Source organism: Nelumbo lutea, chromosome 6 (assembly GCF_056320005.1).
Source record: "Nelumbo lutea isolate HS-2025 chromosome 6, American lotus-T2T, whole genome shotgun sequence".
NCBI classification, from domain to species: domain Eukaryota; kingdom Viridiplantae; phylum Streptophyta; class Magnoliopsida; order Proteales; family Nelumbonaceae; genus Nelumbo; species Nelumbo lutea.
The window spans coordinates 39,588,871-39,601,818 of NC_142689.1; the positions used below are offsets into that span (position 1 = coordinate 39,588,871).

Below are 12,948 nucleotides of genomic sequence, written 5' to 3' on the forward strand. Positions count from 1 at the left end.
TTCTCAAAACACGATATTTTTGGCTCTTGTAAATGTGAACTGGTTCTGAGATTTCCGGCTTCACCAGCTTTGAATAGAGAAGCTTAAATCAAGTAATAACAATAAAATTCCATCAACAAAGAAAGTAATAACAGTAAACAATGAGGAAACCAGTTGGAAAAGCAGTCATTCTTCAAGATTATCTGCGCTATTAAGTACGGGAAATCTAGAACACATTATCGTATTCATTTGTAGATGAAACAAAGTATGTAAATTGGTGTCACTCAGGGAAGAAGAAAAAAAATCATCCTTTCTCAACCATCAGAGACCACACCGCGCTTGAGCTTGGAAGAGGATTCAGGAGGCGATTGCGTTTTCTTCAAAGAACAGGAAGTTCTAAACGCTTCCACTTGTGATTGGCATTTGAGGTAGTCGCCCTTGTTTTCTTCCAAGCACTTCTTTAGAGCTTCGACGTCGCATGGGGACATTACTTTCTTCGTTTTCCCTTTATCTGCTTGGTTATCCATCGTCTCCCCCAACCCAGAAATTAAGGAACTTCGTCCACCAAACCTGATTCAATCAAAGAAAATTAGCCACTTGGAGGAGATTGGATTAAAATCTACAGGTTGAGTACCGGCACAGAGAACACAAAATTCCAACCAAAATTGAAACAATTGAATAAAAAATCAATATTGGAGATCCTGATCGAGACCAAACTACCCAACCACTCGGGAGAAATAGCAATTGAAATTTGTAAAAAAACTAAACAGAATATCAATCGAGTTCTGGGAAAAAACGATTTTAAGGAAATTCATTTACTTACTAGTTTATGAGAGAGATGAGAAATTGCGGAAATATCCTATTGATCGTATAAATCCTAAACCCTAGAACCCGCAAACCCTGTCAACTCTTCGTCGTCAGATCTCTACGCTTCTCTGCGATGAAATGACGCCGGCTTTCGACCAGAAGGGAAGACAAAGACTCATTGACCCCTGACTAGCAATAAAAAAAGAGAAATTATGGGCTTTTGATCAAGCGATTCAAGCCCAAGCCCAAGCCCACACTCCGTCTGGGACATATAAACTAAACCACCTCAGCTGTGTCAAATTACGTAGATACCCCCTTGATACAATAAATTGACAGTGCGCTTCAAGCAAACTTCCTTCATAAGTGTCATGATGTAGGGAGGAGCGCCAGAACCAAGATTTGAAAAATGAAAACCTCAACGGCTACTTTCTAAAATTGATAAACCCTTTCCGCCCAAACGAGAGCGTAACCGGCTTTACCTCCTCCACGGCTCCACTCACTCTATTGAGTTTTCTTCTTACATTATCCTTTCTGCTCTCTTTCTGAATTTCATCATCTCTTTCCTCTCCGTTCCTCAAATTCTCACTCGTTTCCTGCGTTTATTTATTCACCGATCTGATCACCCATGGCCTCACCGACAGAAGATTCAGTTCAAGTTAGGGCAAATTTGGGCTCTGATTCACGTCGAAAAGTCCGAATTGTGGCAAAAATCAGGTACTCCACTGATTTAGAGGTCCAATCCTCTAATGGGTCTCCAGCATGCCGGATTTTTGTGCAGAAACCCGAGCCACAGTCATCAGAAGGAGTGACGATCTCGTTCACAGACCAGCCAACGACCAGGTGTGACTTTCGTTCTCTTTCTTTTTTTTTTCCATTAGATTTCTTTATCGGATTTTAATTCGGGAAACGGAGCATGTACTGATGTTAGAATATCTCGATACCCTTCTTAGACTTTCCTTTTGAATGCGAGAGCTTGGGATTCCAACTTGATATAGAAAAGATTACATATTTATTTTATCTTGACTATTGTTTTTGGTGTTTCAGTCGTAAAGAGTCGTACAAATTAGACTACTGTTACGATCAAAATGAGGATATTGGAAAGATGTTCTCAAGAGAGGTAAAACCTCTTGTTTCCGGGATTTTCCGTGGTTTAAACGCCTCTGTTCTTGCCTATGGAGCTAAGGGTAGTGGGAAGACATACACAATTCAGGTAGGTTTTTTAATGTTATTTTTTTTTTATCTGTTTTCATTCTCAGTATTTTTCGTTTTGTTTTTTTTTTTTCCTTTTTTTTTTTTTTTTGTTTAACTTCTACTGATTCATGAAAGCAATGCAATATATAGGGTTCAAACGAAAAACATGGATTGGGGCCATTAGCGATGGAGGAAATTCTTTCCATTGCTGAAGAAACCGGAAACTCAATCACGATGTCTTGGTACGGGGTTTATCAGGACCATGTCTACGACCTCTTGGAACCTAAACGACAAGAAGTCTTGGTTTTGGAAGGTGCTGGAGGGAGAATCCAGCTCAAAGGGCTTTCTCAGGTAAGTTCTACATCTCTTGTGAATCTCTTTTAGGTTTCAGGAATCTACAACTTCAAGGATCAGGTCGTGATATATCTCTTTGCTTATTCTAATGCTGGTATCCTTTTGTTACTTGTTTCCAGATTCCAGTGAAGTCAATTTCAGATTTTAATAAAATCTATTTTCCTGCATGCACTTCTCGCAAACCAGCACAGAAGCACACAAATGACGTCCCACATAAGAGCCATAAGGGGCTAATCATTTATGTTTCTGCTAATGACAAAGATTCCAATACTAATCTGGTAGGGAAGATGAATTTTGTGGATTTGGCAGGTATTACCCTTCAGAGCTGAATTGAAATTCTTGGAGTTCAAAAGGAGTAGCATTTCTGTTCTGTCAAGTTTAATATTTTTTCATTTTTCCTTTTTGGCATTATTTTTATAGGTTTTGAGAGCACAAGGATGAACAAGTCACTATATGCTTTACAGAATGTTGTTCATGCTTTAAATGCCAATGAACGTGTACCATACCGAGAAAGCAAACTCACCCGCATGTTGCAAGATACACTAGGTGGCACAAGCCAAATTCTAATGGTCACTTGTTTGGTGAGCCATTTTGTTTCTCATTGAAGCTTTCTGGGTTTCTTTACTTCCTGAGACCTTCTTTACCTATGTATACCTTGTTATTTTCCTATTTTTTGCCGTTGACCTTTCTTCCTTTTTTTCCTGAATGCAGAACCCATACCCTTGCCAAGACACCATTTACACAGTTAGTTTTGCTTCTCGATCATGCCAAGTTGGGAAGATCTGCCTTGACACAAAACGGACTATGACTGTGGCAAGGTCAGCACTCTACTCTCCAAAATCTGGGAGACCCTTAAGTCTTTCTTCCACTTCTGCAAAAAAGCACAACATCTTGCAATCGAAGTTTATGGAAAAGAAGGCCAATTTCGTGCCATCAGAAATGAAAGCAAGGTATGTGTGTTTGTGTGCATGAATTGTGTGTGAGTTGGTACATGTTTGTGTGAACGATTATGATTTCTTTTCTATATAATTCTAGGTTAGTGCATAAAACTTTCATTTAATTTTCAAATTAGACACATTAGTATACCATTTTGTTGCTTATATTTTTCTCACAGGAAACTTTTTGATGGAGCAAATCCTGCCAACAGTTCAGTGCAGGTAAGAACACTAGTGATCTATGTGTGGTATTTCCAAATATTGAATTCTGTTGCAAGATTGAGATCCCAGGTTTTCACCAATTACTTAGGTCCTACATATTTGAATTTTTAACCACCTAAGTATATGTTTCTTCAGCAAATTCTTTAAGAGTTTCAGCCTTTGAGAATGTCATCAGCCTACAACTGGTAAGAGAAAAAACTTTCCTCTGATGGTTAGTTAATAAGGGCATCTTGAATTCTATGCAGGAAAGTTCTTCATCAGACATTGCTTCATCTGTAAAGCATTCCATACAAGAGGTAGTAGTATTTCCATCTTTTTGCCGGTATTTAATATATTGGGAAAGTGTTGGGACCTATAAGAATTATTCTTATTTTCCAATTAGATGATCTAAAAAACTCTATTTCATGCAGGAAAGCTGCTTATCAGAAATTTCTTCAGCAATAGTGCCTCTTCCACTGCAAGAAGAGGTTAGAGCACGTAGTTCTTGTTTAATTTGTGATGCATTTGAAATATATAGCCTTTAAACTAGTATATACTTGTTCAAATGATATGTTACTTTAGGCAAGTAAAAATCCATTTTAGGAAATCTAGACAAATCTAGATGAGAATTCATTTAAACAGAAATGGAATATAATACTAGTTAAACCCATCGCAGGAAGTTTCACTAACAATTGTTTCCAAGGAAATAGAACCTTTTCCAGAAAATGAGGTATTTTTTTTCTTGGAATACCTTGTTTACTACTAAGCTTATGCACAAGATTTTTTTTTTCATGGGTGCGACTAACGTTTTTGCATAAGAAGCTTTTTCACATTGAAACGGACTAACCATTTGTTTTCCTAGGCTATGTCCTTACAGAATGAGTACAAGCATCCTGATATTACCAGTGTGTCTGCATGTGATACAACAATGCTGATTGCTCCGGAAGAAGGTTGGTAGCATGTGGACTCCCTCTGTGGATTTACTAGATGTCAAATGCAAGTTTTTGTATGAATAATATCTTCTATTCTTCTTCATCTATATATTGATAATATTGCACATTATAATGCAGAAAAGGAGAACAACAGTGATTCACCACCTTTAAGTGAAAGACTACGAGAATTGTCAAACTCATTGAAGTCTCTTTGCTCCTCAACACCACTCAGCATAAAGATGCCACAGGAAAGTAACAATCCTTGCAACAGCCAGGTTTGTGTGGATGTTATGGAACCCAAAACCCCACGAACTGAACAGTGTCTTAGATTTAACGATAACCTGGAGCTAGCAAATATTGGGACACCACGGGGAAAATTCAATTTGTGCAGCTCTGGACTGAAGGTGATTTCTAGGATTTCTAAATTGTACCCTTGTACATGGAGACAAATTCTTTGTCATGTCATTAATTACAAGTTGCTATTTTCATGCAGAATTCCTTAGTTAGAGAATACCTCAGGTTTCTAAATACTGCTGACAAGTAAGTAGTGCCATTTTCATAAATTAATCAGCTTTTATCATGCACTAATTCATGCTTGCTTTCCTTTTGTAGCTTTTTCCCTGATCATCATAGGAAGTTTGGTTATGAAACTAATTTTGTGTAGGAAAGAATCATCTGCCATGTGGTATTATGGAAATTTCTATTAGCCATAAATTTGTCAAAACTATGAATTCATCAAGAATACCCCTTATTTTTCTTCCTGTTTCTCTTTGGGGATCAATGGCAATTATATGCTATGTTACCTAGATACATCAAGGACACAGCTGGACAAGGTGTTGAAGTATTCAGCACAAAATTACACCCTTGTAGAGGTACCTGGATGCCATATATTAAATGTTAGGAGGTTCAAACTAGTTTTCTTCTGTGTGCACTTCAAGCTAAGTTTACAATAGCTACCCGATAGCATGACAGAGTCCAATTCTAGATAACCCTAATGTTTTTCAAGTTTTTGTTCCTTTATCTTTAGTGTGAACTAATACTTTTGTTTTACCAATCACAGGGAAGAATTGAAAGGGATGAAGGTAGACTTCATTTTTTCCAATTTAGCATTCAAATTTTCCAAAACCTTTCGCTATCTCACTCTCATCATAGTTTTACATTTGTTTATTTTCTATAGGGAATTGGAGAGAAAAGGGCCAATTACATACTAGAACTTCGTGATGAATTACCAGCGCCCTTCAAAGATGTAAGCATTCTTAATTTCAGTTACATTTTTCTCAAAAACAGGAAATTTTTTCATGTTGAAATATTTAAGCTACATTTTCTCCTCTCTTATGATGGAAACTTTGTTTTTAACTTTCTGCAAAAAAAAAAGGCAGAAATAATAGCTGAAATATTTTAGTTTGAAAATTCTGTCCAATTTATGGTGGGAACAATGCAGCCTAAATGTGTTTTTTACTTGAACCTATTTATGAAAAGATTTCTATATTCACTTTTTCAATTGTTATTAGCACAAAAGTTCATAAACTGAAATGCAAATATTACTGCTAATAAAAATTAAAATGAAGATTTTTCCTACATTGTTTTTAGCACAAAAAAAAATCATTGTTTTTACCTATTTGGTAACAGCTAGATGATTTGGTGACTAGAACAGACTATGACTAAAAAAACTATATTTGTTACAGTTAGATGATTTGAAAGACATAGGCCTCTCCAAGAAGCAGGTAAGCTCCTTGTTGACTCTGACCAATTAAGATTTTTCCTGCAGCCCTTCACATTGATTCGGTTGTCTGTGTTTCTTCAACAGATAAATCAAATGATGAAGAAAGTTGCTGGAGATCTTTTCAGTTGACTTTGTATATAGATATTCTGTGCTGCTGTCAGGGATCTTGAATTCTAATCGCTGGCAACTCAGTGTTGCCCTCACTAAAACATAGAATTTCTAGAACATGTTTATGCATGAAATGTTATTTTCAGTGTCAAAATGATGTTCTTTCATCATCCTTCATTCACTTTTTTTTTCCCAAGAAAATTTTGCTTGTTTCCTTTCTCTATATTTTTGTGGAGGAATTATTGTGAGAATGGTGGGGCCCCTGAAAAGTTTATAGAGTTGGACATTTCTTTTATGGTTTCACCTACTCTGTAAGGTGAAGAATTTAGTTAACACCCCTTACTTCAATTCAGCAAGGCAAGTCACTAAAGTTGTCATATGGAAATGGAAATCAACCTTCCTTTAAGTTATCATGCTTTAAAGAAGAAAATTCCGCAGTCAATTCTGTGGTTGACAAGACAATGAGCCCGGATCTGTTACACAAGGTTGCTGTGTTACATTTAAAACTTAAAAGTCTATCTTATTTTTTTGGCACCTTTTTACCCACATGTATCTGTACTTCTTGAAAGGTCTTTCCTACATGGGCATCAAGAAAAGGTTGAAAATGGGTTTATAAAAATGAAATAGAAACGCTGATAAATTGTATTGAATGTTAAAATTAGGTATTTTTGTCAATATCAAACTGTAACACTTCTATTGTTAACAAATTTGTCCCACTTAGATAGGAATGAAAAGTTGAAAAAGGGTTAAGGAATTCGTAAGAGTGCTTGGGTAAAATAATTATTTCTATATTAATTCTGTATCAGTATTTAAAGGGAAAAATTCTCAATTAGTATCCTGTACTTTGGGCCTGCACTTTGGTCCCCAAACTTTAAAATGCAACAATTCAGTACCCGAACTTTTAAAACGTGCCAATCCAATACCTGCCATTATAATCAGTTGTTAATTAGCCGTTAAGTGGCATTTAAAAAGACACAAATTCCCTTTGAGTGTCATCTAATTTTCTTTATCAACCATCCAAACGTTGACAAAAAAATTAACAGTCCCAAATCCGTGTCTCTTCTATTCAAGAAAGTTGGGGTCACTAGAGTGCCCACAAGAACGTGACCCCAACTTTCTTTATCAATGTTTGGATGATTGATAAAAAAATTAGATGACACTAGAAGGGCAATGTGTATTTTCAAATGCCATTTAACGGCTGGTTAATGGCAAGTACTGGATTGGCACGTTTTAAAAGTATGGCAAGTACTGGATTGGCACGTTTTAATCGAGAATTTTTCCTATTAAAAAAAAAGGGCAATTTTTTTAAACTACCCGTACTGTTTTTGTATCATCTTAGAGTACCCCTACTCTTTTTGACAATTGACTAAATATTCCTTATTGTCATTGTCCGTTAACAGAAGGATTAAAAAGACCATTTTGCCCATCAAAAAACTCTTGGTCAACAGAAGACATAATTGGTGATCTTCAAGATCTTTGGTTCCGAATGCTAAGGATCAATTAGCCTTGAAATCTCATGAGCCTTTTATGAAAAAACCTCCTTTAATACTAGTTGATACTGTATCCCCATCTTCATCTTTCTCTTCATCATTAATACTAGTTGATACTATTTTCACCCATTGTTGCAAACACAAACAACTCTAGTATTGCACTTGAAACCAAAGCCAAGAAAAAATAAAACATAGGGGGTACAGTCTACTTATCCCTAAAATAGGGGTTTTAATTGTTCAGCCCACCCCTAGAAATCTTAGCTCCACTCTAGGGGTGGAATGAATCTTGACCGTGGATTGATGCCAAATCCACGGGCAGGATGTGGTTTATAGGGGGCTACTAGACTAAAATATATAAGCCTTCATCGTCGACAGTGTTGTTGCTTCTAGTTAAGGTTGTACACAGGCTGGTTCGGTTTGGTTGTATATATTTTTTTCAACCAAACCAAGCTGCTCGGGTTGAAGTTTTTCAGCCAACCAAAACCAACCAAATGAGTGTAAAAACTGACCTATTATTTGAACAATCGGGTTTGTCGATTTGGCCGGTTTAAATCCATCTGACTTCAAAAACTTGAGACTCAAAGGGTGGAAGCAATACAATTGATCATTGCAAGTTCTTTCTACAACTACAAGTTGTCAAGTTTTTCGGGTTGTGTCCGTGACAAGTACAAGTTAAGATTGTGTTCGTGACAAGAGAATCAAAGGTTTTTCTTTGCCAAAAAATAAAAGAAAAAAAGAGTTTGCATCCTACTTACATTTTCGCAAAAAAAAATCCTTTGAATTTGTCTTCATTTTTTTTTTGTGCTCCAAATTTAGCACGAAATTTGTATCGACAACACATTAAGCACCCACCCCACCACTTACAAATTAAGATCTAAAAATGTATTTCAGATCTAGTATTAAGAGGAAATACCAAACGTTTGTGGCATTTGAAAAGCAATTAATTCAAATCTTAATCGTCTAAAAAGTGCAATCAAATGCCACCTTAAAGTTAAAATATTCCTCTTGAGATATAAAAGTTAAGAGAAAACGAAGACCCTTAGACTTTTAAGAGTTTCTTGGTCTTTTCTGTCAAATTATTAATGCTCAATCCTCAAAAGGAATGAAAGACAACTTTTGAATGAATAATGACTTTTTTTCTCGAAACTAGGAAGGAAATTTTGGAAAATAAAACGTTTATATAAATTCTAACCTTTTTTTTGGAAACTAGAAAAGTGGACAAATTGGAAAATTGAGAATTTTGAACATTGGAAATTGAATATTTTGCCTTTTTTTTAACTTATAGTCGGTTCAATTTGGGTTGTTTTCGATTTACAAATACATAAACCAAAACCGAACCAACCAATTGGGTTATGCATGTTTATAAACCGAAACTGAACCGATATCCTTTAAAAACCGACCATATCGGTTCAAGTCGAACCAATTGGGTCAGTTTGGTTGGTTTAGCCCTTCTTATGAACATCTCTAATTCTGATCTTGGGATCAATTTTTCTGAGTTCCTCACCGATAGCATTTGCCAAACTACTCTCGCCAAGCAATCCCCGAGCAAGCTCCCATTACTGTAAATTCAAGAGATGTACATCTTCCTGCTATAGAACTCGATGAGGTTGGCAACGATTTTTTCGAGTTCCTCACCAATGGCATCTTCCAGTCCACTCTCGCCAGCGGTGTTGTTGCATCGAGAGGAAATCACAAGCAGTGACTTTGGTTTCGATCTTCCCCTTCTCTCCTCTTCTCCCTCTTTCCCTCTTTTTGTTTTTACTTTCTTTCCTCCTTCCCATCATCACCCCCTGTTCTTCAAGGCTCCTAAAGTGTAACGACTTTGGGAGGTACAATTTCCTTCATAACTGCAAGCTGCTCAACGGGCCTCATCACGTAGAAGCCCCACGAGGTCGAGCAAGTTAGGGCATTGTTGAGACTAAGATAGTCCTAATCTTCCAACCAACTATTGGAGATAACGGCATCTTCCAAGGATCTTCAAGCGTCAGAGCAGTAAGTTGCAGTAAGAACCCCATAATCATTTACCAAGGTTTATCATAGAGGATGAAGATTTCCAAAGGGAGATTGAGAAGGCTATTTCTTCTACATTTCTTCAAACTGATTCTGCTTTTGCATAAGCTTGTTCTGTGGGCACAACTCTTGCTTCTAGGGCAATTGCACTGGCAGTTCTTGTTTTGGGGAGATCAATGTTAGTGGAAAATGCAAGAGATTGCCGATAATTTTACCATCAACTTGTCAAGAGCCATCACCAACTTTGATTTCCTTAATTTCAGGCAGCACCAACAACACAAACATGGTTGCCATGGCTGACTGCATAAAAGTCAAGATAAATGAAAAATCCTTCAATCAACAATCAATGGTTGGATTAGAAGCACTGCAATAAAAGGATTGATGGTTCTCCACCTCTCGTATTGGTTCTCTTTTGCCTCAGACGCTTAGTTCCCTTCAACCCATTCCTGTCGTCATCAACTAAACCAGAGCGAGAAAAATTGAAAATCAAAGATGAAGCGACAGAGGCAACGAGAGGTTCTCCTAGAGAACCTAATGACAAAAAAAAATTTATATGGTTCCTTGCAGATCTGACGGGACGAGTTGCAAAAGGGGAAAAAGGAGAGAGAGAGAGAGGCTAGAGGTGGAGGGGTTCCCTGTTGCAATTCGTTGCAGCAGCGGTGATGAAAAGGGGAGAGAACCAAAGGGAATGAGAGAGAAGTGTAAAATTGGGTTTTAAAGAAAAAATATATGTTACTAAATATATGGAATTTGACAAAATATTAACAGATGATAAAGAAAAAGATGGTCAATTGTCTGAACAATAGGATACTTTAAGACAATACTGAAATAATAAGGGTATAATTAATCAATTTTCTAAACCTTAAGAGTAATTTAAAAAGTTTGCCCAAAAACCTATATACTTTAACGGAGAAAAGGAATATTAGAAACCCATTCGGAGGGCTTCAGCATTGACTAAGCTGTGTTGATTGAATCATTTCCATAAAACTAAAGAAAATAGATTCCCTAAGCCCATTTTTTGGCTTTCCAGACTTTTCATCAAACATGGTTTCACGGTTTTCAAACATGACTCCCAAACTGGCATTATGTGTTTGGGCTTCAGCACCTTACCAAAAGAGCTGATTGTACATAGGCCATTTCTAATCAATGCATTATGAACACAACAATCATGAGCGCACTAGACATGGTGGCACGTAATAGCTGAGGGTCCATGGTTTTACAACTGTGAACGGTTTGGCTAAAGGCCCCAAATCAATACATCGCCCGACAGCGCACTACGACGCAGTCATAGACAGTAGCATGCACTACGACGCAGTCATAGGCAGCAGCACGCACCGCCTGGCAACGCCACACAACAACCCGGCAACACGCTGCACGCATTGCTCGGCAGCGCGCAGCACGCACCTCATGACACAACACTGCGAGACGCACGCACCGCCCGACAGCAACAGTAGGGTAGGGCCCACACGACAGCTCATCAGGGTGGGTCCACACTTATCCTACCACATCAGCTTTGCTCACCAACTCGCTGCCAGCTTCGCCATTCCTTATCCCTTATCCCTTATCCCCTATCCCTTATCCCTTATCCTTATCTTATTTTATCTTCTTAAGTAAGAGTTGTGTCACAATTAGGAGTAGGTAATTAGGAGTTTTAGTTTGAGTTGGATTACCCTAGCCTAGCCGAATCCAACAAGGAATTTCCTTCTTTAATCTCCTATTTAAGGAGCTACAAATTGAAGTAAAGGTATTCAGTTTTCCAGTCAAGAAAAGAGCGAGGAGAGTTCGGGTGATCTCTTAGACAAATCACCCATTCGGTTTCCCACAATAGGTTCTGCACGCAAGGGAAGGCGCAAGGGAAAGCAGGGCTTTCTCCCCATGGACCGACCCGTGACGAGATCCTACGCCCGGGCCCATAACATTCTGGTATCAGAGCCAAACACCATGGGTGATATGGAGCAACTATCATCCAAGGTCCACGAACTGGAACATAGTCTAGCAGAAACCAGCATGGAGGTCCGTGAAGTCAAGGAAGATGTCTAGGAGTTGCAACGCCTGCTGGAAGCATTCCTCTCCAATAAAGAAAGGAGTTCTGAGGGAATCGCCAACACAAACAATCGCTATCCAGACTGGGCAGAGGCATCCAACAAACAGCAAATCGCTGCCCTAACAGCCGCAATTATTCCCAAGTATAGCCGTTTGGAGTTTCCCTCATACAGTGGCAACGACGACCCACTAGGATGGTTGTACCGCTATGAACAATTCTTCCGTAATCAGCGCACGGAGGAGAAGGACAAGGTCAGTCTGTCCGAGTTCCACCTGACCGAAGAAGCGCAGCTCTGGTTCTACTGAGTGGAGCAGGAGGAGCCAGGTCTTAGTTGGGATCAGTTCAAGTCGTACTGCTTCCTTCGGTTCAGACCCCCATTAACAAGCAACCCCTTGGGGGAACTCATTAACCTCAAGCAGTCCGGGACCATAGCAGAGTATCAGCGACAATTCCAGACCCTTCTCGCCAGGGCCTCTTCAGTACGCCCAGACCAACAGGTGGATATGTTCACAATTGGTCTAGCTGAACCCCTGAGAGTTGATGTAAAGATGCAGAGCCCGCCTAACCTGGTCATGGCAATGAATTTAGCTCAAGCCTTCGAGCGCAAACTACAGATTAGCCGAGGGCCGTCTAGCATGGGATGCCCAGCAACAGCTTGGACAAACCCGAAGCCTACTAGAGGAGGGCCTTCGCTGGCAGCCAACAGGGAACCACTCAAAATGGCTCCATATCCAGTAGCCAGCCTAGAACGGAAGCCAAAGACGAGCACCAATTCTAGATCAGCATCCAAGGTGGGGAGCAACATCGATACACCCCCTATTAAGCACTTATCCAGGGCTGAGATGATAGAACGCAGGGCGAAGGGGCAATGTTTTAGCTACGATGAACTCTACTAACAGGGCACAAGTGCAAGAGACTTTTCTATCACCTGGTGAAACAAGAGGAAGATGAGGATGAACCCCCTCCATGAGAACCTGATCCAAGAGGGCAAAGCCATTCCACCTATCCAAGATTCCTTTGACGGTGTTTTAGACACCCAATTCAAGCTTGAGGACAAACTCGTAGTCCAGGAGAGGTGTGATGTTATAGACACCACCCGACAGCGCACTGTGGCACAATCATAGGCAACAGTACGCATGACGGGCCGCACAGCAACACGCACCGCACGACAGTA

At 39.0% G+C, this 12,948-nt stretch overlaps 1 protein-coding gene and 1 long non-coding RNA gene across 3 annotated transcripts; one reads left to right on the plus strand and one right to left on the minus strand.

Annotated features, from left to right (window-relative positions):
- Positions 1-153: 153 nt before the first annotated feature.
- Positions 154-1,027, minus strand: LOC148848667 (uncharacterized). Its single transcript, XR_016100986.1, has 2 exons — positions 803-1,027; positions 154-549 (listed from the first exon to the last, which is right to left on the minus strand). It is a non-coding gene; the product is annotated as an uncharacterized LOC148848667 (long non-coding RNA).
- A 147-nt stretch (positions 1,028-1,174) lies between these two features.
- Positions 1,175-6,533, plus strand: LOC148848668 (ATP binding microtubule motor family protein). Of its 2 annotated transcripts, none has more exons than XM_088950921.1 (17): positions 1,175-1,626; positions 1,831-1,996; positions 2,128-2,328; positions 2,451-2,640; positions 2,752-2,912; positions 3,043-3,281; positions 3,446-3,488; positions 3,734-3,784; positions 3,899-3,955; positions 4,144-4,197; positions 4,330-4,417; positions 4,538-4,803; positions 4,893-4,939; positions 5,460-5,481; positions 5,577-5,645; positions 6,085-6,123; positions 6,207-6,533. In XM_088950921.1, exons 1-17 carry the CDS (start codon positions 1,412-1,414, stop codon positions 6,249-6,251), a joined length of 1,953 nt encoding a protein of 650 aa, XP_088807047.1. In that variant the 5' UTR covers positions 1,175-1,411; the 3' UTR covers positions 6,252-6,533. The 2 variants fall into 2 exon arrangements, with proteins under 2 accessions (XP_088807047.1, XP_088807048.1); XM_088950922.1 differs by having other exon boundaries at positions 4,345-4,417.
- Positions 6,534-12,948: the final 6,415 nt, after the last annotated feature.

Coding starts and splice junctions, on each gene's coding strand:
- LOC148848668 (XM_088950921.1), top strand. CDS start 1,412: ATGGCCTCACCGACAGAAGATTCAGTTCAAGTTAGGGCAAATTTGGGC. Junction 4,804..4,892: donor TGTGCAGCTCTGGACTGAAG/GTGATTTCTAGG, acceptor ATTTTCATGCAG/AATTCCTTAGTTAGAGAATA. Junction 5,482..5,576: donor AAGAATTGAAAGGGATGAAG/GTAGACTTCATT, acceptor TATTTTCTATAG/GGAATTGGAGAGAAAAGGGC.